This window comes from Pan paniscus, chromosome 5 (assembly GCF_029289425.2).
Source record: "Pan paniscus chromosome 5, NHGRI_mPanPan1-v2.0_pri, whole genome shotgun sequence".
Classification (NCBI taxonomy): Eukaryota; Metazoa; Chordata; class Mammalia; order Primates; family Hominidae; genus Pan; species Pan paniscus.
In genome coordinates this window covers 63,914,471-63,941,602 of record NC_073254.2, presented here as the reverse complement: position 1 = coordinate 63,941,602, position 27,132 = coordinate 63,914,471, and the positions used below count along the sequence as shown (strand labels likewise).

The 27,132-nt window shown below is 34.6% G+C and overlaps 1 protein-coding gene across 5 annotated transcripts in view; it reads left to right on the top strand.

Annotated features, from left to right (window-relative positions):
• Positions 1-19,931, top strand: part of MMUT (methylmalonyl-CoA mutase) — a 32,983-nt gene extending 13,052 nt beyond the window's left edge. For 4 of the 5 annotated variants that reach the window (XM_014345376.5, XM_003833184.5, XM_008958674.6 and 1 more), the window contains 7 exons: positions 1,343-1,454; positions 2,485-2,600; positions 5,526-5,641; positions 8,313-8,444; positions 9,928-10,075; positions 14,663-14,830; positions 18,430-19,931. In XM_014345376.5, coding sequence (XP_014200862.1) covers positions 1,343-1,454; positions 2,485-2,600; positions 5,526-5,641; positions 8,313-8,444; positions 9,928-10,075; positions 14,663-14,830; positions 18,430-18,558 — 921 coding nt within the window. In that variant the 3' untranslated portion in view covers positions 18,559-19,931. Of the gene's footprint in view, positions 1-1,342; positions 1,455-2,484; positions 2,601-5,525; positions 5,642-8,312; positions 8,445-9,927; positions 10,076-13,683; positions 13,760-14,662; positions 14,831-18,429 lie in introns of those variants that run through there. The other variant, XM_055113672.2, reaches the window with a different exon arrangement.
• The last annotated feature ends 7,201 nt before the right edge of the window (positions 19,932-27,132 follow it).

The following is a 27,132-nucleotide window of genomic DNA, read 5'->3' as shown; positions in this document are numbered from 1 at the left end:
CCTGATGTGCTGATGTTCTTATCTTTTTTTTTTTTTTTTTAAGACAGAGTCCTACTCTGTCACCAGGCTGGAGTGCAGTGGCGTGATCTCGGCTTACTGCAACTTTTGACTCCCTAGTTCAAGCGATTCTCCTGTCTCAGCCTCCTGAGTAGCTGGGATTACAGGCACACACCACCACACCCGGATAATTTTTGCATTTTTAATGGAGACGGGGGTTCACCATGTTGGTCAGGCTGGTCTCAAACTCCTGACCTCGTGATCCACTCACCTTGGCCTCCCAAAGAGCTGGGATTACAGGCATGAGCCACTGCTCCCTGCCTGTTCTTATCTTTTCTATAGTATATCTGTTTGCCTTTTTTTTCTGTGTTCTTAAAGATTTGTCAACTTTATATTTCTACTTATTTTTACATTCATGTATTATATTTTTGATTCGTAGAGCTCATTTTTGTTTTCTAATTTCCCCCTTATAATTAATGTCATCTTCATTTGTTTCATTAGTACAGAATCCATTTATATTCTGAATTCATGATATTTTCGGAAGTTTTCTTTTACATCCTGTATTGTCTCTGTTTTCTCTCTGTGCTTTTTGTTTTTAGTCTTTAGTCAGAGTACAGGCTTTTATTTCAGTAAGACATCTTACCCTTACTTCTGTCTGTATTTGGTATTTGATAATTCATTGCGTCTCGAGTTCATTTTCTGTAGACAGTAAACTTTGGTTCTCCTGACAGAATGAGAGAGGGGTGGTTGCAGACTCTCAAACTGTCTTCTTCTTTTTAGCTTCTCATTTTACACTTACGTAGAATCCAATATAGATTCTTCTTTCTTGAATTCATCAGGGAAAAGCAGTTTGACCTTGATCCTTTCTGCTAAGTCATATATCATTCCACTGTCTGTTTTCTGCCTTCATATATGAAGCTATGATTGAAGGTTTAAATGTTTCCTGATTTCATTAAAGATGAGGTTACATTGTTTCTCTGCAGCTCAAATCAAAAGTAAATTGCATTTTAAAATATATTTTTCTTACAGACTTTATGTAATTATGAAAACTTTATGTACCTAAAAATAAAGATTAGAGAATTGATGTTGCTTTAATTTTCTCCCAAGACTTAAGAGGTTTTGTGTTTTTTGGAATATACTTGTTAGTTGTCTTTTCAAGTAACTATAAACACACAAATTCTAATTAATGCCTTTGATGTTTATTTAATTCTGTTCTTATGAAACATTAACGTTTAGTTTATAATTTTATTAATATTAGTAATTATATAACACTCATAACAAATTTATATAGTTTACACACATTTTTAATATTCTCTTTTAGTTTTGTTAATGTTTTTCTTTTTAGCTCATTAATGAAATTGAAGAAATGGGTGGAATGGCCAAAGCTGTAGCTGAGGGAATACCTAAACTTCGAATTGAAGAATGTGCTGCCCGAAGACAAGCTAGAATAGATTCTGGTAAGATAGTGAGAAAGTTCATATATGAAATCCAGTAGTTAAAAAGAAATTCATTTCTGTTTGAAGATAACATGTATCGTTAACAAAACAAAAATAATGAAAAATGGAACTTGGGTAAATTTTTTCTCATATACTTGTATCTATCTATATATGTATTTTCACATACATGGATTCACACAGGCAAGCATATGTACAAAGTGTGTGTGGATGTCTAACCATTGTATATATGTACATGTTTGTGGGTAGATGTCATTAACATTTTGAAGATGACACTGTTGATGATCACAGTGTTCTCTGCATTGGAGTATTCATTCATTCAATGAATACTTTTTTAGTTTATTTTGTTTGAGGCACTTGCTATGTCTGGGCATACAACTGTGAACAGGACAGACATGACCTCTATGACCTCTATGCACACAAATCTTACATTCTAGTAAAAGAGAGGAAAATGAACAAGTAAATAAAGAATTATAGATCATGATCAGTGCTATGAAGGAAATATGAAGGAGTATAACCAGGGGTAGGGGTTGTGGGAAGTTTTATGTAAGGGTAATAATCTGGTAGTTTGAGGTAAAATATATTCTTTATCATGTAAGGAAGTATCTTTGTAATTTTGATTTACTAATAGATTATAGAAGGGTTCTTTTTTTGTTTAAAAGTGACTGGCTGAATTCAAAAAAATATTAGAAAAGCTACTGGGTATTCATTCTCTACCTTATAAATCTTAGATGGCAGCTTCTCTGATTGTTATTTTGAAGTGTTAAAAGATTTATTAGAAACCGTGGGAAAGTGTATATTAATAGTTTGGTAGAATAATGAAAGTCCTTCCTTACAGAGACTCTGACATATACCTCTACTTCCCTCTCACACCCCCTTCTCAGATTGGGATTTGCTGATCTATATTGAAGTTGCATTAAGAATTAAGAATACTACTTAAAGATATTAAATTTATAAGGAAAATACATCATAACCAGAGCATTACAATTAGGTAATTATTTGTGAATAAAATTTTTCTTTGGGAAATTACCAGGTTCTGAAGTAATTGTTGGAGTAAATAAGTACCAGTTGGAAAAAGAAGACGCTGTAGAAGTTCTGGCAATTGATAATACTTCAGTGCGAAACAGGCAGATTGAAAAACTTAAGAAGGTATTAATAGCTTGCTTTTTTTATTTTTATTTTTTTAAGTATTTTATGTGTTCTGGGCTCTGGCTAAGCTCTTAAACTGTCCTGCTTAAATTAATCCTTACAACAGCATGAGGTGTGTATTAATTTCCATCATTTCAAATGTAAGGGAACTAAAGATAAGGCATTGAGAAACTTGCTCAGGATAAATAATTAGACAACCAGGACTCAGTCTTAGTCTGTTGACACCAAAAACTTGTTTTAAACCATGATATCTACCTCTGTGAAACTTATAAGTTGTTATTAAAAACCACACTACAATAATAATACCTTCCATAATTTATAGATTAAAACCAAGGCTTAGATGATTATGTACCTTACTAAAAATTAAAAACAAAATAAAGTTTAGAGTTATTATTTGAACCCAGGGCTTCTTATTGTAATTTCTTTCACCAGAATGATGGCATCTGATACTACTTTGAAATAATTACTTGCTTTTTGATTTTTAAAATTCAACTATATTTGGTAGTGCTTTAGTAAGGTACAGTTTACAATAACCTTTATTTATTTTGATTGAAACTAGAGTATCGTATTCCCTTCTTATTTTTAGTTTGTCACTGAGTTGATCCAGAGCATATGAAATACTAAAATAGATAAATCAAATTAATTGTCACTGTTGTAACCTATATATTTTTGTTGTATGAAGCTACTTTGGCCTCTTAATCTTTGGCATTTGTAAGTACTGCTGTTTCCAAGGTAGGAAGCTTACACATTTAATGGTTTTTCTTTGTTTACTTTTCCTGAGATTGTTTAATGTATGGCTTTTTTTTTAGTTCAATCTATAAAAATCTAATAGTATTTATTTTTGGAAAACCCTTTCTTTTCTGTTATACTTTAGGTTATTAACTTTATATCTTCATAGCCTGAACGATTTCATTTATCATAAATAATGATAAGCCTTATTTTGGGCAACAGAGAGAAATTCATTAATGACAATATAGCAATAATAGTTAACATTTATTGAGCACTTACTGTGTACCCATACTGTACTAAATCCTTTTCTTGAATTGTTGTTTTTGTGTATTATTTTATTTAACAGGTAGTTACTATTTTTATTTCCACTTACAGATGAGGGAACTAATGATTGGAGAGTCTCATTTAGTTGCTCAAGTTTATAGTATAAGTGACAAAGCTGGGATTTGAATGCAGGCTTTTTTACTCTAGAGCCAGTTTAGGAGAAATGGATATTCTGATGTAACTTTTTCCTAGTTTTGAACTTTCTTAGGACCATGACCAAATCAAAGTTCTTCTATTATAAAAATTAATTTTCATAGCTAGAATCAGATATTTTTATAGCAAAATATATTTCTGCTGCAATACTCTGAGCTCTCTTTAGTAATGAACTCAAGTTTATATTTTCTTACGCTTTCCTTTTACCTATGGTTTTAACAATATTTTACCTGTGGTGGTAATTTTTTTAAAAATGTGAACTATCTCAACAGTAATTTTATATTAAATTATTTTTCTGTAACCGTCAGCCCTAATTAATTTTAGCATCTGTTTTCACTCCCTGAATTTTAGTAATCTGTTGTTGAGATAATTATAGCAAACTACCTAATCTAAGGATGACTAATTTTCTAGTAAACCAGAAAAGGTGTACTTCTTAGGTCTTTGCTCAAATGTCACCTTATCTAAGAAGCTTACAGTGATCCAATATCTACAATAGCACCCTACTACCTTGTGCCAAATCACTTCGTTATTTACTCGATTTACTTTATTTTTCTCTTAAATTGTATGTGTTTATTGTTTCTTTCTCCAATAAAAGATAAAGAAAAATGGGCATTTTTATGGAGAATTTGGAGTTGAGTTTTTTCTTGCTCTAAATATAGTTGAACCTCCATATCTGTGGGTTCCACATCTATAGATTTAACCAAAAATGAATTGAAGATATTTGAGAAAAAAAGAATGGATATGTCTGTACTGAATATGTACAGACTTTTTTCTTGTTATTTCCTAAACCATACAGTATAACAACTATTTATGTAGTATTTACATTGTATTAGGAATTATAAGTAATCTAGAGATGATTTAAAGTATACAAGAAAATGTACATAGGTTATATGCAAATACTACAGCATTTTATATAAGGGCCTTGAACATCCCTGAATTTTGGTATCTGTGGATAGGGTGGGCAGTGGGTCATGAAACCAATCACTCACAGATACTGAGGGATGACTATAAATTTTCTGTACCTCTGCTTATATATGCTATATAATACTAGTGGCATCTTGAGCAGTATATTTTAGACTCTTTTACAGGTGGTACAATTTGTAAAAAAATGGATTTATGCAACTTTATTTTGACAAATTATTGGCAGAGCAGAGTTAGGACCCAGGGAAAACGTTTTTTACTGTGCTTTTCATTGTATATCTTTTTCTTAGTCCCTCTTTCTCTCTCGAGATTATTTTTAAATAAAAGTATAGCAATATGCATATTATTATCAATACATTGTTATTTATCTAAAGGAAACTTAAAATATAACTAAAATATTCTCTAAGTTTTGATTTTTTTTCTTGTCACTATTAATCTTTAGTGTTCCTTCAAAATACTTCATATGAAAGACCCACTTGTTTACAATGTCTTGGTACTTTAGAAAAGCCTAAGTAACATGTGCTACTTGGGAAGGTCAGCACTATTATTGCCCTTCATGTTTCTGATTTGTTAGGATTATACCAAATGTAATATTATTTTAGGAAATCCTGAGTGAATGAATGAATTGAATGAATAAAATTCCTAGGTTATATATTATTCTTTTCAATTTTTTCCTCTTACATTTGGAGTTAGGATTATGGAAAAAATGCCATATGCTATGCATCAGAGTCTAATCTCTTGATCTCTGTTTTATTCTCTCTTCATGTAAATTGTCCCTTTCCTTGACTTTTTCCATAGATCAAATCCAGCAGGGATCAAGCTTTGGCTGAACGTTGTCTTGCTGCACTAACCGAATGTGCTGCTAGCAGAGATGGAAATATCCTGGCTCTTGCAGTGGAGGCATCTCGGGCAAGGTAAAGATATATAAGTTTGGAGGTTTCCAAAGACTAAAAGTTGACCAGTTTAGCTTTTCAGAGTATACTTAAATAAAAGGTTGATCCTGTAAACCATGTGAGCCCAAAAGAAAATAATGGCATCCATCGTAAATTTAATTCTTATCATTTTAAAATTTCTGTATTTAAAACATTCATGTTTTGAGTGAACTGTATTAATAATTGTGTATTTTACTGTGGCTGAGGAATTTTGAAACTATTGAAATGAATCCATTTCACTGATTCGCAGGTTGAAATGTGTTGGACTCTCAAGTATATCACCAGGTTTATGCCTATTACCTTGGTATTTTACCAGTTAAAATGGCTGTGGGGTGGGGAGGGGAACATTAATCTGAGAATTTATAGGAAAAACTTGTCATCCCATTGCTTTTGAATTAGTTTTAACCATGAAGCAACTGGAAGAGCAACCAACTTCCCCAGACCCCCTTCCCAGTCCTTCTTCCCTTGTTATTGGAGCCATGTGTTCCTTTAGGAGTAGAATACTTATTAATTGTTACTAGTCTTTTATCTCCTTTTGACATTTTGGTCTACTGCATTTGATTTTCTACTGTAATATAATTGCTCTTACTAAGTTCACTAGAGATCTCCTCTTTGTCTGATATTGTGGATAATTTTTAGTCCTTATCTTGAATTCTCTACAGTATTTAACATTATTGACCACCTCTTCCTTCTTGAGATGTTTTGCCTTTGTAACCCTTAACATGCTCCTTTGTCTCCTAACTTTTGTCATCCTGCATTTAAAAAAGGCTGAGTGAAAAACAGAATCTAATCTCATGTTATATCTGCTTCTGTGTTCCCATAGACACGATATTTGGCAAGGTAAAGTTTTTTGTACTTACTACCTAATAGGATTTTTGTGAGAAGACATTAAATCATTAAAAATAGTTCCTGGAACAGAATATGGCACTTAATGTGTTAATTTTTATTATTTTTCTATTTGTTGTTATTTAAAAATTATCTCATTATATGTATCAATATATAAATAAATTTATTATATTAAGAACCAGAAGGAGTCTGAAATATTACCCTTCTTGCAAGCTAACAAGTTATCCTGTATAGTGGGGTGTTGGTTGATGATATGAGATCCCTGGATCAGAACCTAATGACAGTTTGTTACTACAATATTAATAGCCATAACATCAGCAGGTTTTGGGCTAGTTCCTTTGATGCCCAATTGATGTGAGTGATGTGAAAAGGACTGCTAGATGATACCTCATGTACAGTGCATTGGGTTACATTCAAGGAGAGGAAGCCTGAGCTTAGGGATTTGGAATCTTTTGTAATGGGTAATAAGCATGTCCTCCATTTTTCTAGAGGAAGACATTATTATATTGGACAGAAAGCAAACCTATTCTTTCCTCTGGAGGTAGCCAATATTTCTGTCTTCTAAGGCGATTCACTATACAGACATCTTTGAAAAGATAGTCCAGAATAAAGAGCTGTCAGTGCTTTGCTCCACAGGATGTGCAGAAAAGCAAGTGACGCATGGAAAATTTTCTCCCAATATATGGCAGTATCATTAAATGATTACTTTTGCTTTTAAGTGTTTATTTCTTAATATAATGAAGTTTTAAAAAAATATGTTGCTTTAACTGGTTAAGGTATAGTATAACTAGTATGTGCTGTTTTTTTCTACTACTAATTTCATTAAAAAAATTAGATGACTTTTATTAAAGTCCTTTGATGGTTGCCCATTCCTTTTATATTCAAACCTAATCTTCCGATAGTCTGCAAGATGTGCTAGATGTGACTCTTGCCCATCTCTCTGACCTCATCTTATACCACTTTCCTCACTATGCCGTGTTCCTAATGCCCTTCTTTCTATTTTTAGAACATAAAACATATTTTCCTACATCTCAGAGCCTTTGCTTTTAGTGCTTCCTTTTTCAAACACTCTTACTGTTTTATGTTCCCTTGGGATCCCCCTTTTTATAATTTATATCTTAGTTCAAAAGTCATATCTTCACATCTTCAATAACTTTAAAATGGTTCTTCCAGACAGCCCATTCCATCTTTGTGTGGTTTAGTGTCTTTGTAGTACTTATTACCTTATGAAATTGTCTTACTAGTTTATTTATTTAGTTGTTTATCATCTGCATCCTCTGACTAGATGTTACAGATGTTAATGTCTATAAGAACAAGTACTTTTTCTTTGGTCTCATTTATTACTGTATCGCTATAGTAGATATAGAGATATAGTAATATCTGGCACATATTAGGCACACAGCTAATGTTGGATGAGTTAGTGAACAAATGGATGGAATATGCTAAAAGATTTACTTCTTATCAAAAAATATTTATGGGAGTGTTGCTGTTTATCCATTTGTGTTAAGTGGTGAATTATTCAGCAACCTTCAGGTACTTGTCTATATATATAATTATTAGGTCATTCAGTCATTTCTTGGTTGACAAATGTTGAAAAGAGAATTGGATGCATAAAGGCATCCAGAATAAATTTTTCTTAAGTATTTTCAGAAGAGATGCTTTCATAATGCATTAAAAAATTCTTATTTTACATTTTTACAGTCGTTTACTTATGTAATAAAATGTTTAATTATATTGAATATTATGGTAAACAGATATCTTTATCACAAAATAATGAAGTTAATGGAACCACCATTTCATGTTTCAGATGTACAGTGGGAGAAATCACAGATGCCCTGAAAAAGGTATTTGGTGAACATAAAGCGAATGATCGAATGGTGAGTGGAGCATATCGCCAGGAATTTGGAGAAAGTAAAGAGATAACATCTGCTATCAAGAGGTAATATGTAAGGTTTCTTAGGCCAGAATTTCATCTTTTCTGTTAGCACAATCCCCTTGAATCTACTGGGAGCTAAATTTCCTTACATACAACTGAGAAAATTTTTGAATTTTATAATAATAAATAGTAAATTAAATATTAATTATATAGACTATATAACATATAATAGAGTATATAATTTATTCATTACATATAATATATAATTAGAAATATATCATGATACATATTATATATCTATACTATCATTTTAATAGGTACATGATAATATTTAATAATAAATATCAAATATTGAAACTAATATTAGTTTTCATATAATTAATACTATTTTGAACTTTCACCATAGTCCCCTTCAGGAGTTTCTCATGTCAAACAGATGTTTAACTAACAATGATATTGCTTCATATCCTCCAGGTATTTATATTTCAATCTGCTTACTATGGTAGAGTTTCATATTTTTTGAAGTTGTTTACATTTTTCATTGGTTGAATAATTATAAAATCTTAATTTTTGTAATTGAAAGTAAACATTTAGTTGGCATCTATGCATACATTACAATCAGTATTTATTGAACTGATAATAACTAACATTTATTTCCACAGCATGACTTGGAAATATATATTAATGTGATCATATTTCTCAAGTGTAAAAACTAGCTTTTTGATGATTGGTCTTTCCAACCTCTGTAACAAGCTTCCAATTAAAAACTGAATTTCCATACTTGTACACTAGATAAATATCAAAACAGCCAAGGTGAAAGTCATCAAAATGGAACTTTTTTCTTTTAACAAAGATAAGTGCTTTTTTGTGTTGGAAGTAAATTTGTCAGTGGAGCAAGCAAGCATTTTGATTTATATAGCATGATAAGAAACCATATTGCTGTTACCTTGGGAGAATTCACACTTATGAAGGGTAGATGAGATATGGACAATTCAAAGCAGCCAGTCTATCACATATATGTATAAATGACCATGAAGTCACTTTTTAGTTTATATTTCAATCTTTCTGCATGTTGTACTCTGTACCCTGGCTCACGAAGGTGGGAGGTTGTCATTTTTTGTCTTAGTTCACCGTGATGTTCTCAGTGTTATGTGCTTACAGTCTGTGCCATCTTTCAGACTTTCCTCTAAGGGGGAGATGGCTTTAATGGAGCTCTCAATGTAAAATAGATGCATTAACAAAATATGGACGAGAGTAGGGAGATCATCACAAAGAATAGCTAATGGATGCTGGGCTTAATACCTAGGTGATGGGGTGATCTATGCAGCTGTTTACCATGGCACGTGTTTAACTATGTAACAAACCTGCACATTAACCCCTGAATGTAAAATAAAAATTGGAAAAAAGAAACCAACCCAAAATACAAGTAAACAAATTAGGTGCTTTTAAATAAACTTGAAAGATTTGCTGTGAATAAATTAGTTTTTATATCTTACCTTTGGAAAATTAATATCTAACTACTGATATATTTTTAAATGTTTTTCAGGGTTCATAAATTCATGGAACGTGAAGGTCGCAGACCTCGTCTTCTTGTAGCAAAAATGGGACAAGATGGCCATGACAGAGGAGCAAAAGTTATTGCTACAGGATTTGCTGATCTTGGTTTTGATGTGGACATAGGCCCTCTTTTCCAGGTACTAAAAACTGTTGGGGAGAATTTCAAAAGTATTTACTAGTCACTTACATTTAGAAAATGTAGTAAAATGATGACAGACATTGAGCAAATTAATACATCTCCTGGTAACTGGTATGTAGCCACTGACTTGGCAAATGCCTTTCTCTCCATTCCAGCCCATAAGGCCCACCAGAAGCAATTTGCCTTCAGCTGGCAAGGCCAGCAATATACCTTTACTGTCCTACTACAGGGGTTTATTAACTCTCTGGCTTTGTCATAATCTTATTCGGAGAGACCTTGATCACTTTTCACTTCTGCAAGATATCACACTGGTCCATTAATTGATGACATTATGCTGATTAAATCCAGTGAGCAAGAAGTAGCAAACAAACTGGACTTATTGGTGAGACAGTTGCATGCCAGAGGATGGGAAATAAATCTGACTAAAATTCAGGGACCTTCTCCCTCAGTAAGGGGTCCAGTGGTGTGGGACCTGTTGAGATATTCCTTCTAAGGATAATCTTAGAAGGATAAATTAATGAATTTGTCTCCTACTAAAACCAAGAAAGAGGAACAATGCCTAGTGGGCCTATTTGGATTTTTGGAAGCAACACATTCCTCATTTGGAATGTGTTACTCTGTGTTACTCTGGCCTATTTATCGAGTGACCCGAAAGACTGCCAGTTTTGAGTGGGGTCCAGAACAGGAGAAGGCTCTGCAACAGGTCCAGGCTGCTGTGCAAGCTACTCTGCCACTTGGGCCATATGACCCAGCAGATCCAATGGTGCTTGAGGTGTCAGTGGCAGATAGCAATGATGTTTGGAGCCTTTGGCAGGCCCCCATAGGTGAGTCACAGCAGAGGCCTCTAGGATTTTGGAGGAAGGCCCTGCCATCTTCTGCAGATAACTACTCTCCTTTTGAGAGACAGCTCTTGGCCTGTTACTGGGCTTTGGTGGAAACTGAATGTTTGACTATGGGTCATCAAGTCACCATGCGACCAGAACTGCCTATCATGAACTGGGTGCTTTCTGACCCATCTAACTATAAAGTGGGTCTTGCACAGCAGCATTCCATCATCAAATGGAAGTGGTATATATGTGGTCCAGCTTGAGCAGGTCCTGAAGGCACAAGTAAGTTACATGAGAAAGTAGCTCAAATGCCCATGGTCTCCACTCCTGCCACCCTGCGTTCTCTCCCTCAGCCTTTATATATATATATGTAAGAGGGAGTTTATTAAGTGTTAACTCACATGATCACAAGGTCCCACAATAGGTCTTCTGCAGGCTGAGGAGCAAGGAGAGCCAGTCCGAGTTCCCAAACTGAAGTATTTGGAGTCCAATGTTCAAGGGCAGGAAGCATCCACCACGGGACAAAGATGTAGGCTTGGAGGTTAGGTCAGTCTCTCTATTCACATTTTTTTGCCTGCTTATATTCTAGCCGCACCTGGCAGCTGATTAGATGGTGCCCACCCAGATTAAGGGTGGGTCTAGCCCTTTCCTAGCCCACTGATTCAAATGTTAATCTCCTTTGACAACACCCTCACAGACACACTCAGGGTCAATACTTCGTATCCTTCAACCAAGTTGACACGGAGTATTAACCATAACACATATAGTCCAATTAATTATGATAGAAATAAAAATAAAATATAATTAATCTTTCAGACTTTTAAAAGTGTCAGTTCAGAACTAAAACTGATTATGCCTCTGGAACTATGAAGATTACTTTCAAAGATCTTATTGTACTCTTTATTGAGATTTGACTAATATTTTGTGGGAAAGATAGCCCACATGGGATTGGTGAAAAGTGTTTTGAAAAAGAAATCAAATAGCAATATAAACTCAATTCATAAGTAAGGTTATTTTCGTTTATTTTTGTTGTTTTTTTTTTAACTCTACTAATATGTTACTTAGTCACAGAATATTAGACTTAGACAGGAAAATAGTTTGCAGGAGATAAATTACACTGACATTTTCCATAGAATGATAATACAAAAAAATTTGACTAGAAAGTACATTGTAATAATTTTATATGAAAAGCCTTCTCTACTACATACGTATTGATCATCTACCAGATGCTAGGCTCTGAGTTGAGTAGGATACAATTTTGTCCTCAAGGAGGTTACAATCTCCTAACAAAGAGAGATTTACTTACTTGTAATTACATCGTATGAAATTTACTATGTAAATTATTTACTATTTCGTACATAGTATGAAAATTACTATAACTAAATTACTATAACGTTATACTATACTATAACTGTAGTATAAAATTACTATAACTAAAATATGGACAAAGAGGGCACCTCACTTGTTACAAGAAACCCAGAAACTTATATTTGTTGATCCTTAAAACTTATGTTTGTTTCAGAAGCACAGTGCCATTCACTTTCTAGTAAAATCACTCTCTGAAGTGGATGGAGGAGAGCTGCAACTAGATTCAAGCAGTACGGTGAAGAAAAACAATGAGAAACAACGAAGACCTTAACTAGGGCAATGTCAGGATCTCAAGAGAAACCAAATCTCAGCTAGGATTTTGAAGAAAATTTAATGGAGGGACTGCTTACAGATATGTAGGCAGGATTGCTAGAACCACTAAGGAATAATGAGGCCTCCAGGAATTAAATTTTTAAGAATTTCAAAAGCCAGTTGTTTTTCATGGTGTGAAATGGTGTCTCATTTGTTTAAGTTCCTTGTAGATTCTAGAGAGTAGACCTTTTACTATTGCCTAAAACCAAAAGTGATAAGTACTAAAAACTTATCACTCCCTATACTTATATATTTTATTATCTGCTTTTTAGGTTATTTCCATCTATTTTATCTATATGGTAGTGATACTGTATAATTGTGTGGCTATTGTGTGTCTTTTTTTCTGCTTTGCATTTAGTAATGTCATGTTAATAGGGTGAAATTGGCTATGGTTGGAATATTCGCAACATAAAAATCAGCAAACACTAAAAATTAGGGATTGAGTTATTGTTTTCAGAAAATTTGATGAAAAATAAATAATCAGAACCAAGTTCTCTGAGGGAAATAATGTAACGATGAATATTAAATTTAAAAGTTTCTGATATCTGTAGGTATTACATTAGGAAGACCCCCAACATTTGAGGAAACATTCTTTTAGTATTCAAAAAAATATTATTTTTTGTTTGTTTTTTTAACTTTTATTTTAAGTTCAGGGCTACATGTGTAGATTTGTTATATAGGTAAACTTGTGTTGTTAAGCCTAGTACCCATTAGTTGTTTTTCCAACCTCCCTCCTCCTGCTCCTCTACCCTCTGATAGGCCCCAGTGTGTGTTGTTTCCCTCTTTGCCTTGTTTGTGTCCATGTGTTCTCATAATTTAGCTCCCAATTATAAGAAAGAACATGTGGTATTTGGTTTTCTGTTCCTGTATTAGTTTGCTAAGGGTAATGGCTTCCAGCTTCATCCATGTTCCTGCAAAGGACACGATCTCATTCTTTTTTTCTGGCTGCATAGTATTCTTTAGTGTGTGTGTATCACATTTTCTTTATCCAGTCTATCACTGATGGGCATTTAGGTTGATTCCATGTCTTTGCTGTGGTGAATAGTGCTACAATGAACATACATGTGAATGTGTATTTTTTTTTTTTTTTTTGAAACAGAGTCTCGCTCTTTCATCCATGCTGGAGTGCAGTGGTATGATCTTGGCTCACTACAACCTCCACCTCCTGGGTTCAAGTGAGTCTTCTGCCTCAGCCATATGAGTATCTGGTACTACAGGCACGTGCCACCATACCTGGCCAATTTTTGTATTTTTAGTAGAGATGGGTTTCACCATGTTGGCCAGGCTGGTCTCGAACTCATGACCTCAAGTGATCCACCCGCCTCTGCCTCCCAAAGTGCTAGAATTACAGGCATGAACCACCACGCCCAGCTGCAAGCATGTGTTTTTATAATAGAAAGATTTATGTTCATTTGGGTATATGTACGGTAATGGGATTGCTGGGTTGGGAGGTATTTCTGTTTTGAGGTCTGTGCGGAATCACCACACTGTCGTCTACAATGGTTGAACTAATTTACACTCTCACCAACACTGTATAAATGCTCCATTTTCTCCACAACCTTGCTAGCATCTGTTATTTTTTGACTTTTTAATAATAGCCATTCTGACTGGTGTGAAATGGTGTCTCATTGGGGTTTTTATTTGCATTTCTCTAACAATCAGTGATTTGGAGCTTTTTAAAAATACGATTGTTGGCCACATGTATGTCTTTTTTGGAAAGTGTCTGTTCATGTCTTTTGCCTGCTTTTTAATGTTGTTTTTTTGTAAATTTGTTTAAGTTTTTTATAGATGCAGGTATTAGACCTTTGTCAGATTCACAGTTTGCAAAAGTTTTCTCCCATTCTGTAGGTTATCTGTTTACTGTGTTGATAGTATCCTTTTCAGTGCAGATGCTTTTTAGTTTAATTATATCTCATTTGTCAATTTTTGCTTTTGTTGTAATTGCTTTTGGCATCTTCATCATGAAGTCTTTGCCCATTAGTATGTTCTGAATGGTATTGCCTAGATTGTCTTCCAGGGTTTTTATAGTCATTATCTAGTAATAAACAATGATTTATCTTTACTTTCTGACTGTTTAGACTCCTCGTGAAGTGGCCCAGCAGGCTGTGGATGCAGATGTGCATGCTGTGGGCGTAAGCACCCTCGCTGCTGGTCATAAAACCCTAGTTCCTGAACTCATCAAAGAACTTAACTCCCTTGGACGGCCAGATATTCTTGTCATGTGTGGAGGGGTGATACCACCTCAGGTATTTTTCATCTCTATTTTTCTAGTACTGTGATGGGAATCTTGAGTAATGATAGCTTATTTGTGGTTCTAAAGATAAACTTGTAGATTTAGGAACATATTATTTCCTGGTGATTTCACTAAATAAATTCTACAAGGTCTAAAAGTGGACAGTGTTGTTTTGCATTCAAGTTATATTGCAATTTATTATGTATAATTTAACTTAACACTTTACAAAGCTTCAATGAGAGAACTACCTCCTTGCAAACCAGTAACCTATGCTAGATGTTTACCTTCATTCTCAATAAACAGTTATGGAGAAGGAACAGGATAAAAGTAATAAAACTCATAAGTGGAGTAGAGAACAGTGGTAGTAAATACACAGTGAATATATCAAAACCTAGCCAGAGATATAGTGAGTACTCCTTGTCCTGGGGGGTGGAATGAGTCCTTTAGTTTGCTTGCTTCTATTTAGAAGGAGCTACCTTGTGCTTTTCCTCCAGGATGGTCCCATCCCTAAATGTTATCTTACCTCAGAGCTATATCATTTACATGGTCCTATAAAAACCCTTTATTATTTAAGCTAATCTGATTAGGGCTTGGTATTTCGGGAGCCAAAAATATCCTATTGCAGACATAAATGGAATCAGCTTGTCTTGAAAATTATAGGCTGAATGGGGAGGAGGTGAATGCATGAACAAAACTGTGAGTCCTCTTAGTAGAGGAGAAACAGATGTTACCTACAATGATATCAGTTAATTTATTAATGAGGTAGGGAGACACCTTCCACATATGAAATTCCTGGCCAGTTAAAATAGTTATTTAAAATACAAATAGGTTCTGTTTCCAATCCAGTTCTCAATTATATCAAGATTTTCTTTTTTACTGAGAACGGAAAAAATGTCAAGTTAGAAGAACTGTATATGAAGCTGTCGTAAGTAAATGACTCATAGATGCTAGCTGCAAAGGCCCCATCACTATAGCAGGAATCCATCAGTAAAATGTGACCTTGTTTCCAGCTCTACAGTTTTTTTTTCCTCCATTAATACTCAGAATATAGAATAGTACATTCATATACTACTTGTGAAAGGAGAAAATTCATATGAATAAAGTTGTGAGATTCGTAATAAAGTGGGGCTACTGAACAAACTACATATTTATTTTCTTTCCAACAACACATTATTTAATGTGATATAATCAACACAAAATTCTTTTTGTTAATATGCTTGCCTATTATATTCATAAAATAGGTCATTATTTGAGAAAATAAAGGGTAGTTATTCTTTATTGCAGTCTGTCTACAGAATGCTTCTATCAGCGTTGCAGTTTTAGAGTCTGTGATACCTAGGCATGATATTAAAATGTAAGGACCAAAATAATTAGCCAGTAGAAAACATTTGAATTGGAATTCATGTTGAGAAAAAAAAAATGCCTGTTATATAAGTGAGCTGACATTTTCAAGAATTATATTTCAAATAAGTTGTATTAATTCTCTGGATATTTAAATTACTTAGAACATCTTTAGGTGTTTGCCATGTGATTTTTCCCATGAATTTAACAACTAAGGATAAGGACCATTTTCTGTGTTATACTTTTGTGTGAATATGGGTATTATATAATTATAGCAGTTAACACCCTTGTATTTTCTCACTATTTGTTTGCAGTGAATATGTAAAATGTTGCTATTATTCAATTAAAGGTCACTTAGTTTTAAATTAGAAGGCACTAATATCTAGTGGCTAATCAAACAGATACAGCTTCTGCCATGTGGAGCTTAACAGTTTCTGCAGTCTGATTAAATGAATAAACGTGGTCTCTCCTCATCAGTATGTTACTACGATCAGCATTTTCTAACTCTCTTAGCAGCAGTCGCCTCCAAGTTTTTTCAGCAAGTTGAGTAGACTCACAATGCCTGCTTCCATCATGAAGCAGGCACTGTGCTATCCCTAGCCCAGCTAAGTGGAGGACATTCAAACATATATTTTTATTTGGAAATAATTTCAAACTAACAGATAAGTTGCAAAAATAAAAATAGTACAAAAAATATCTGTATACAACCCCCTCACAAAGGTATATTTTACAAGGCTTATGTAAGAAAGAGTTAGATAAGTCACATACCCTTTTTTCAGTTGCAACATCTTGCAGTTCTCTTCCAGTTGAATCCTCCATTCTAAATCCATAACTCAGATGTCAGGACAAATGGTACATGGGATTTTTAGGAAGGAGAGAAGTACAAAACCTATTAATCTGACATCTCCAATTTAGAGATGATTATTATTACATGTTTCATTCAGTTCCCTTATGAGCTCTTAAACTCTGTATCATCTACTCAAGAACAATGACATGTTTTGAGCACTTTTATGTGTCAAGTACTGGGGAAACAGATTGGACATGATCTCTACTCTCAGAATTTCACAGACTAGAAGGAGACAAGTTCAATGAGATGTGTTAAGTTCTGCTGCAATATTATAGTATTATAAGAATATTACAAGTATATAATAGAGACAGAAAAGTAGTAGTTGGGGAGTAATTAGCATGACTATATAATTTATCACTTGAGAATAGAAATGGGTGCTCTTAAAAAGGATGCTGCAACAATAAACAAAAATCAGACTGTCCTGTCATATATGATCACCCTACTACATAATGATCAGGTTCTTGTAGCACATCCTAACATCAATCGATATTGCAGCTACAAATGTTCAGATGTTATAACAGCCTAAATCCTGCAGTATTATTTGTGCCCTTGATATCTTTTCACTCATACTTTGACTGTTAAAATAAACTAAAAAGGCCAGGCACGGTGGCTCATGCCTGTAATCCCAGCACTTTGGGAGGCTGAGGTGGGCGGATCACGAGGTCAGGAGATCGAGACCATCCTGGCTAACGTGGTGAAACCCCGTGTCTACTAAAAATACAAAAAATTAGCCGGGCATGGTGGCGGGCGCCTGTAGTCACAGCTACTCGGGAGGCTGAGGCAGGAGAATGGCGTGAACCCGGGAGGCGGAGCTTGCAGTGAGCCGAGATAGCGCCACTGCACTCCAGCCTGGGCAACAGAGCGAGACTCCATCTCAAAAATAAATAAATAAATAAAACAAATAAATAAACTAAAAAAAATCAACAGCAACAGAGAATGAAAAAAAAATGGGCTTATTTTCATTTATAGAAAATCTATCAGTTGTCCAAATTCAAAGTGCCATCATTCACTAACTGCAGACAAAATACCTAGGAGAAAATAGTGTTTTAAGCTCAAACTTATCACATCATACTAAATTTAACACACATAATGACAACTAGTGAAAATTTAGGTGAGAGAAAATTATGGCTTAAGGCTCAGAAGTTCTCAGTCAGGATATCCAGCTTCCTACCACAAGCAACACATAGAGGCATTTAGAAAATGGGCGGAGTGTTTTGTTTTTTAAATAACTTGGGCTGGGAGGCTGATGCTGATGACTATTAGTAGCACTCCCAATCAAGGAAGAATTTTTTAGCCCCAAATGCCAGTAGTATACCAATTGAGAAGGTTTTGGGTAATTGAGTGACAAAGAAGAAAGGATAGGGTTTTATTTCCGTGAAAATGGAAATAGTGGCTCTTATTAATTAAACACATTCTTTCAACAGGATTATGAATTTCTGTTTGAAGTTGGTGTTTCCAATGTATTTGGTCCTGGGACTCGAATTCCAAAGGCTGCCGTTCAGGTGCTTGATGATATTGAGAAGTGTTTGGAAAAGAAGCAGCAATCTGTATAATATCCTCTTTCTGTTTTAGCTTTTGTCTAAAATATTATTTTAGTTATGATCAAAGAAGAGAGTAAAGCTATGTCTTCAATTTAATTTCAATACCTGATTTGTACTTTCCTTGAAGGCTTTACTTTAAAATACCTTACTTATAGGCCTGGTGTCATGCTATAAGTATGTACATACAGTTTCACTTCAAAAATAAAAAAAAAAAAATCCCTAAAAACTCTCTATAACAATACTTTATCAAGAACTCTGGACAATGGTATTATTTTTAAAAATCATGGTGATGTATTTATTAGAATGTTTCTTATAAATCTGTTTACTTTTTATATTAAGAATTAAACTGTACCTAAAAAAACTCTGACTATTCCCATTTGTCAGTTTAGCATTACATTGTCTTGAGCACCAGAAAATAAAATCCATATATTAATAAAAACCTATCTTGAAAAACTAGTGGAGTGTATTTACGTGGCAAAAGAGATTTTGGGAGGAGTCCTCAGCCAAATTCTACCAGAATCACCTTAATAAAAGAAGTATTAAAATCAAGCACAGCAGGTTGGAATATAGGGAATTTGACAGTATATTTCTTCAAGTCTGAGTTTACTTTCTTCCTGATCATGACCATCTGACCTTGTTATTTCTGGGCTTGGCTCAAGACCAAGGAGAGTGGATGTTTATGAACATTCCTTTAAATAAAAGTGCTTAGGTTGTAGTTATGGCTTTGTCTAGAATGGTGATGTCAACTGTGAGTGTAGGTCTGTGATACAGAAAGAATTCAACTTTCCAGATCTAGAAAGATGCTACCTTGCATAGATTTGCTCCTTAAACTTAAATTGCAAAAATAAAAATATCACAGAGAACACCTGTACTTTGCTTACTGAAAGATTTGCTCACTAAAGAAGGAAAGTTGCCATTTACCTGTTTAACAAATCTGCACATCCTGCACATGTTCCCCAGAATGTAAAATAAAAAAAATTTAAATAAAAAAGGAAAGTTGTTCTTTATTGTTACCATGATATATGTATTCATGTTAACATGAATATAACATAAATAATTATCTTTTTTAATAAATTTCTATTGTATTAGATCAGAGAGCAGTCTTTTGGAAAGTATTATAGATACATTACTGTAGAATTTACAAACTCATTGTAATACAATGTATTTAATTTTCAGAATATGATTATCTGAATGGTATTGTCATGATTATTGTTCCTATTTTCAGATGAACACTGACTTCAAGTCCAATAATATATTCACTATGCCATTTTATTGACTTTTCCTTGTAAAGCAATGCACACTAATTTAGTAAGTATTTGGTTTCTGTGATGTGTTCAGTTGCGTGCTGGGTGACATGTGAAATAAACTCATCCTTGAGGAATTTACAGCTCTTGACAGTATCTTTTGAGTAGACTACTTTGGGAGGAAGAATAGCAGCCACTTGCTACCAAATTTCACATCCATTGTGTGTGTGTGTGTGTGTGTGTGTGTGTGTGTGTTTGTGTGTGTGTGTTTACCCGAAGTCAGAAGTACTGGCTCCAATAACCTTACTATTGAAAACCTATTTTCTGAAATATCCAGTGGCATAACTCATAGAAATGAAATCTGGCCTGACTCTAAGATTAAATTTTCTCATTATTAGTAAATCGAGAAAGTGTTAAAACTTAAACACTTTAGTGTTATTTAGATTCCAAAAGAAATTTCATCCGACCTTTATTACTGTCCTTATTTTTGGATGAAAACTTGTATGCCCAACAATGAGCTGACTTTTGGAAATGATCAGGAAAATAACCAAGTATATTAAAAAAGTGGATAGATATTTTATACAGATAAGCTATCTGATATTCACCAAATAGTACAAGAAAATAATTAATGGATCAGGAAGACAACTACTTTCCTCATTTCCTTTCATCGAAAACATGTGATTCAAAATAGAAGATTCCAGCACAACCAAAACATACTGCACAAAGCAATTTAACTTACTGATATGTGTTGTTTCACAGGTGAGCACTTCATCAATCTAATAGTGCCCAATCTTAGTTACAGTTATTTCATCTTTGATAAGATTATATTTATGATGCATGATGCCAGTGAGGCAACTGGCAGAGATAGGAAGAAGATTTTGCATTCATAGCCAGTGTGATCTAGATATCTTTGCTTTGTTTATAGGCTAATGAAGAATCAAGAGTTCATCTGTGAGAAACACACCACATACACATATCCACACCTGAACTGAAGAAATAGGGAACTCAGGCATTAACTAACTTAAACTCTTACCAATCAGGGTTCAGAGAAGAAGAATCAGTAGGAGACGTGTGTGTGAGTGTGTGTGTGTGTGTGTGTGTGTGTGTGTGTGTGTTTATGAGCCGGCTGGAACCCCACAGGCATAAGCTGAAGCTTGTTTTCTTCAGGGAACCAGTCAGGAAGGAAGATAATAGACGGAAGGGAGAGCAATTGTTGATTCAATGACTGGAGTCTGGGCTCAGGAAAGGTTCAAACCCTTTTTATTATTTTTATTTTGTATTTTTAAATTATACTTTAAGTTCTAGGATGCATGTGCAGGACATGCAGGTTTGTTACATAGATATACATGTGGCATGGCGGTTTGCTGCACCCATCAACCCATCATCTAAGTTTTTTAAGCCCTGCATGCATTAGGTATTTGTCCTGATGTTCTCCGTTGCCTTGCCCCCCAACTCCCCAACAGGCCACTGTATGTGATGTTCCCCTCCCTGTGTCCACGTGTTCAACTCTCACTTAGGAGTGAGAACATGCGGTGTTTGGTTTGCTGTTCCTGTGTTAGTTTGCTGAGAATGATGGTTTCCAGCTTCATCCATGTCCCTGCAAAGGACATGAACTCATTCTTTATTATGGCTGCATAGTATTCCATGGTGTATGTGTGCCACATTTTATTTATCTAGTGAGCTTTTATCTGATTAAGTCAGATGGCTTGCTCAGGATAATCTCTCTTTTGATTAAAGCCAATTGTTTAGGGGCTTTAATTATATCTACAAAATTTCTTTCCAGCATTATTCAGAGATTAGTGTTTGATCAACTGGGGGAATGTGTTTGTGTGTGTGCTACAGAAGGATTGTCTCCTTTCCATCCTCCAATCCACAAAAGAGAGGGAATATCTTATCCGTTGTATCTCATCCTAACTGGAGATATACTAGAAAGGGAATTTTGGAGACTGTAGTTCATTCTAGCTAAATTGACACATTACACATTACAAAATCATCATATCCCCTCACTTTATGTATAGGCAACTGATGCAGAGAAAGGAAGATTTAACCAACACGACATGATATTTATAGCATGTCTAGAGCCTGGTTTGCTGGCTCCAGACTCAGCAGTTTTCATATTCATATCTGAGGAAAACCACATTATCAAGATTTATAACTACCCATATTTGCTATTCATTATTCTGCAGAAAGGTCCAAAATTTAGAGTCAGTACATATATAGTTGGTGACAAAAAATTTGAAGAAGAATCACTTTTGTATTGAATCAAACATTTGCATCAAAGGTATCTGAGGATGTACTTTCTCAAAACCAGTCTTAAAAAAATTATTCTCAGAGCTTCTTCTGTTATTAATGAATATGTCAACTGGGATTAGTAAATATGTAAGACTTTTCCAAGACTGTAACAACTAACAGTAATTGTTATACAAAGCAGGCACTACTTTTCCTTTACTGTAAAGACTGCTCTGATTATAGACACCGTTGACTCTTCTTCCCAAATGAGTCAGGAGTAAATAGACTCAAGTGGAACTTCTGGCTATAATAGATGGAGTTCCATAACTACAGGGAAGGCAAACAAAGTATTTCTAGCAATATTATAAGTAGGCTAGTGGCATCACATCTTATCTATGTGCAGTGTTCTATCAAAAAGCTAATCTGGAGAAGGGAAGTTCATTTGTTGAGCCTTGGACTCTTTCAAAGTCTTGCACAAAGTGTTGTTGAAAAACATATAGAAAATATATATAAAATATAGAAAAAAAGAACTCCAGACTGGATAATCCAGAAAATATGTTTCCAATTAATAGTCTTCTGATAATAGAGCGCTAGTTAAGTCATTCAAAAATTCTGTATCATATGTTTCCTAAGTAAAAGTGAGGAGGCTGTTCGCCTAACAATAGTGACATATTTTTCATTTGGATACTGTGTTTCTCAACTCTAGAAGTTACATTTGGGATTTTTTTTGTAGCTTTCTATTTCTCTTATTTGTCACATTTTTCTTTACATTTTTGAACATATTTGTAATATATTAGCTATGCTAAGGTTTTTGCATGACAATTCTATTATTTCTGTCATTTTGGAGTATGCATTCATTTTTTTTTCTTTCTGGTTGTGGGTTATGTTGCTTTTTTGTAGACCCGGTAATTGATCATTAGATGACATATTGTAAGTTTTGTGTTAGTTTGCTGTGTTAGTCCATTTTCACATGGCTAGAAAGAACTACCTGAGACTGGGTAATTTATAAAGAGAAGAAGTTTAATTGACTTACAGTTCTGCATAGCTAGGGAGGCCTCAGGAAGCTTACAGTCATGGCAGAAAGTGAAGGGAAAGCAAGGCATGTCTTCCATGGCAGCAGGGCAGAGAGAAAGAGAGGAAGTGCCACATTTTTAAACCATCGGATCTCATGAGAACTCATTCCCTATCATGAGTACAGCATGGGGGAAATCACCCCCAAGGTCCAGTCACCTTCCAGCAGGTCCCGCCAATAAGTGGGGATTACAATTCAAGATGAGATTTGAGTGGGGACACAGCGCCAAACCATATCAGTTGCATTCCTTCAAAGAGTATTGAACTATGTCCTCGCAGAAAGTTAAACTACTTGCAGTTCATTTTTATTTTTTCCATGCTTGCTTTTAAGCTCTGTTAGTCTGGGTCAAGAACAGCCTTTACAGTAGGGCTAATTTAGTGCCTTTCTTTTTCTTTTCTTTTTCTTTTTTCTTTTTTTTTTTTTTTGGAGATAGGGTCTCACTCTGTTGCCCAGGCTGGAGTGCAGTGGCGTGATCTTGGCTCACTGCAACCTCCACCTCCCGGGTTCAAACAATTCTCTTGCCTCAGCCTCCCTAGTAGCTGGGATTACAGGTATGTGCCACCACACCCAGCTAATTTTTAATATTTTTGGTAGAGACGGGGGTTTCATCATGTTGGCCAGGCTGGTCTCGAACTCCTGACCTTGTTGTCCTAGTGCCATTTTTAAAGTTCTGATGTCACATGATCCAGTAATTCCATTTCTGGATATATACTCAAAAGAAGTTAAAGCAGGACTCAAACAGATTTATACACTAATTGCTATGAACTGAATGTGACTACCCAAACTTTTATTTTGAAGTGCTTACCCCTAGTGTAATGGTATTTGGAGGTAGGATCTTTGGGAGGTAATTAGGTTTGGATGTCGTCATGAGGATGGGATCCTCATGATGGAATTAGTGCCCTTGTAAGAAGAGACCAGAGTTTTCCTGGTCAGGTGAAGATACAGTACAAAGGCAGCCATCTTCAAGAGAATCCTTACCAGGAGCTGAACTGGTTAGCATCTCGATCTTCTACTTCCCAGCCTCCAGAACTGCCTGTTCTGGAATAACAGAAATAAATGCCTGTTGTTTAAGCCATGCAGTTGATGGTAATTTGTTAACAAAGACACAAATGTTCATAGCACATAGCAGCATTACTCATAATAACCAAAAGGTAGAAACAACCCAAGTGTCCATGATAAAATGTGGTATATACTTACAATGAATATTATTCAGCCTTAACAAGGAAGAAAATTTGACACATGCTACAATATGCACATGCGTCCCTGAAGACATTTTGCTAAACGAAATGAGCCAGTTAAAAAAAAAAAAAAAAACAAGTACTGTATGATTCCAATTGTATGAGGTTTCTATAGTTTCCAAATTCACAGAGAAAAAAGTAGAATGGTGGTCGCCTGGAGCTGGGAGGGGAGGGGAAAAGGGGAAGTTATTCTTTAGTGGCTACCGAGTTTCAGTTTTGCAAGAGAAAAAGAGTTCCGGAGATGGATGTCAGTGATGGTTGCAGGTCAATGGGAATGCACTTAAGTCCACAGAACTCTACACTGAAATATGGTTAATATGATTAATTGTATGTTATATAAATATTTTATCAAAATAAAAACAATATATTTAGGACAATGGTTGGCACATAATACAGGCTTTGTAAATATTAGTTATTGTTATTATTGTATTAGTGTTCCTATTATTATTATTTTATAGAAATAATGAATGTTAAGGTGTGAAACCAAGCAGGTAGGTGGAGAACAGATTATTTAGAGGCTTATGGCCTTAAGAAATTTGGATTGTTATCCTGAAGATTATAGAGAGCCATATAAGAGTTTTAACCAGAGAAATAATCTGATTGTTTCAGCACAGCAGATAGAATATGGCTTTTTATGTGGGCAATGACGGAGAAAAGAATTAAAAGGCTGTTATAGTGATATAATAGAGAATTCAAAGTATCTAAGCTTATCTGCTTAGGTGCTGATGAGAGACATCAGAAATGGAGAGGATATGATTTTATTTTGGAAGGTTGGCTTGACAGAAACTAGATTTTATCTTTTTTTAAAAAGTCTCTAGATCCTTAGGTATTGCTGTGTGGAATCTGCTATATCCCCTCACCCATTTTGGTTGTTTTCTGTGGACCTCTTTTGATGTTCAGTGATTTCATGACTGAATACACTGGTATAATGTCAAAATCAGGAAAAGGTAAAATGATGGGAATTTTTTCTCAGTGATAATTTGTGTCCATACTAGAGCTCTCTGAGCTTTTCCAGCATCAGAAGAGCACCAGAATGATGTGTTTAGGGGGCACTGAAGGCATGAAAATTCTCTTCCTGTAACGTAATGAAAATTTAACTATTGTATAAATATTTTAAGTACAGGAAGTGAAGCAGAGCTTTGGAGAGGTGTCCTTTCTGAGCAAAACCTGCATGGAACTGGAGATTTAAATTAAAGTAACAGAAAACAACAAAAAAATTTGGATGATTACTCCTTCCTTTGATTTTCATCTCACAGAATGGGAATTCATATAATGGGGGGTGGGTGGTGAGGGGAGAAGCTTTTAAAAAGCTCTAGATCTGTCTATTTGCTAACAAAATTATGCCGCATGTCACTGCCACACTCCATTCTCATCCTTAAACTCCTCTGCACTTCATACTAGTCAAAAACCTATTCTTAAAAATAAAGCTAATAAAACCATATATGTTATGGTGAAAATGTCTATTAATGCAAAATATGTTTATTCTACCAGAAATATTTTTATTTTAACTGAAGAAAAAACCTGCCAAAGTGATTAATATCTAAATATACTTATTGCTGCTTGGTAGACACTCAGTAAAAATGATAATGAAGATGATGGTGATGATAATGACAATGATGACAACTAATGTTATTTCTACCGATAAGTAAATCCTAACTCACTTTCAAAGAACTGTGGGTCGTCTTTTAGGCCATTAGACAAAGTTTGATTTTAGAAGTAGCCTAAAGTTGAGAGATAAAATTGAAAAACCATATATTTGCTGTTAAGATATCCTTGTATATGTTGTGCTTATCATTATGAAAAATGCTCTAAGCATTCAAAAATGTTTTCAAGGAAGAACTATTTTGGTTTTCCTAATTAAACACAATGCTATTGTTTTCTGGTTCTCAGATCCTCGTTTTATTATTTTTTTTTCTACTGTACCTGTAGGTGTCTCCCTAAGTTCAGGATTATTCTATTTTCCTGACACTGTATTTGAAATGATGCCCATCCAAGAAACCCTTAGGTGCTATAAACACTCTGAGAAAAATCATGTCTGTTTAATAATTTACTTAGATGCTCCTAAGGTCACCCTTTGTGATTCTGATCTGTGGTCAATAAAATTAAATGTTGATAATTGTTTATGAACTGTGCTACATGTCATACTAGAATAATATGAGATTAATACTGAATTATATTCTGTGAATCCATCCCTAACTCACACAGACTCCTTTTTAAGTTACTAATTCTCCATGAACTGTTTCCTCCATTTACATTCAAACCTCTTATTGTTATACTGACCTCTTCTTACTATTTACCATAATTCCCCTGAAGTCCTGAAAAACAGGGAAAGGCAGAATTTAATAACTTCTGGCAGGATTATTCCAATACCCTTTTGATTCTGAAACCATGGGCAAAATATTAATTCAGACAAATGCTATGAATTCATGATACCATATACTTTTATTGGTTGACTATCATTTGCCAAATTTTAATATGCTATTACTTTTAGAAAATAAAAACAAAGATTTTCCTGTGATTTTGCAGAGCTACACATGCCCAGTAAACGCTATATGTCTCTTTAGTAAAGAGACATTTTTGCTGTTCAATTCCTTCTCTGAATGGAAAGCTGAGCCCTGAGCTTGCTTAAGGGGGTAGAAAAGTAGAGCCACACTGATGACATTCTCAGGTTTTCTGAACCATCTTGACTTGACTTTAGGCATTCTGTCCTATTGCCTTTATTTTAGTTTTGTCATTCTCATCAGACCATATGGTCATCAGAGCAATATTAGTGGCAATTTTTTGTCAGACAGAATAAGATGGT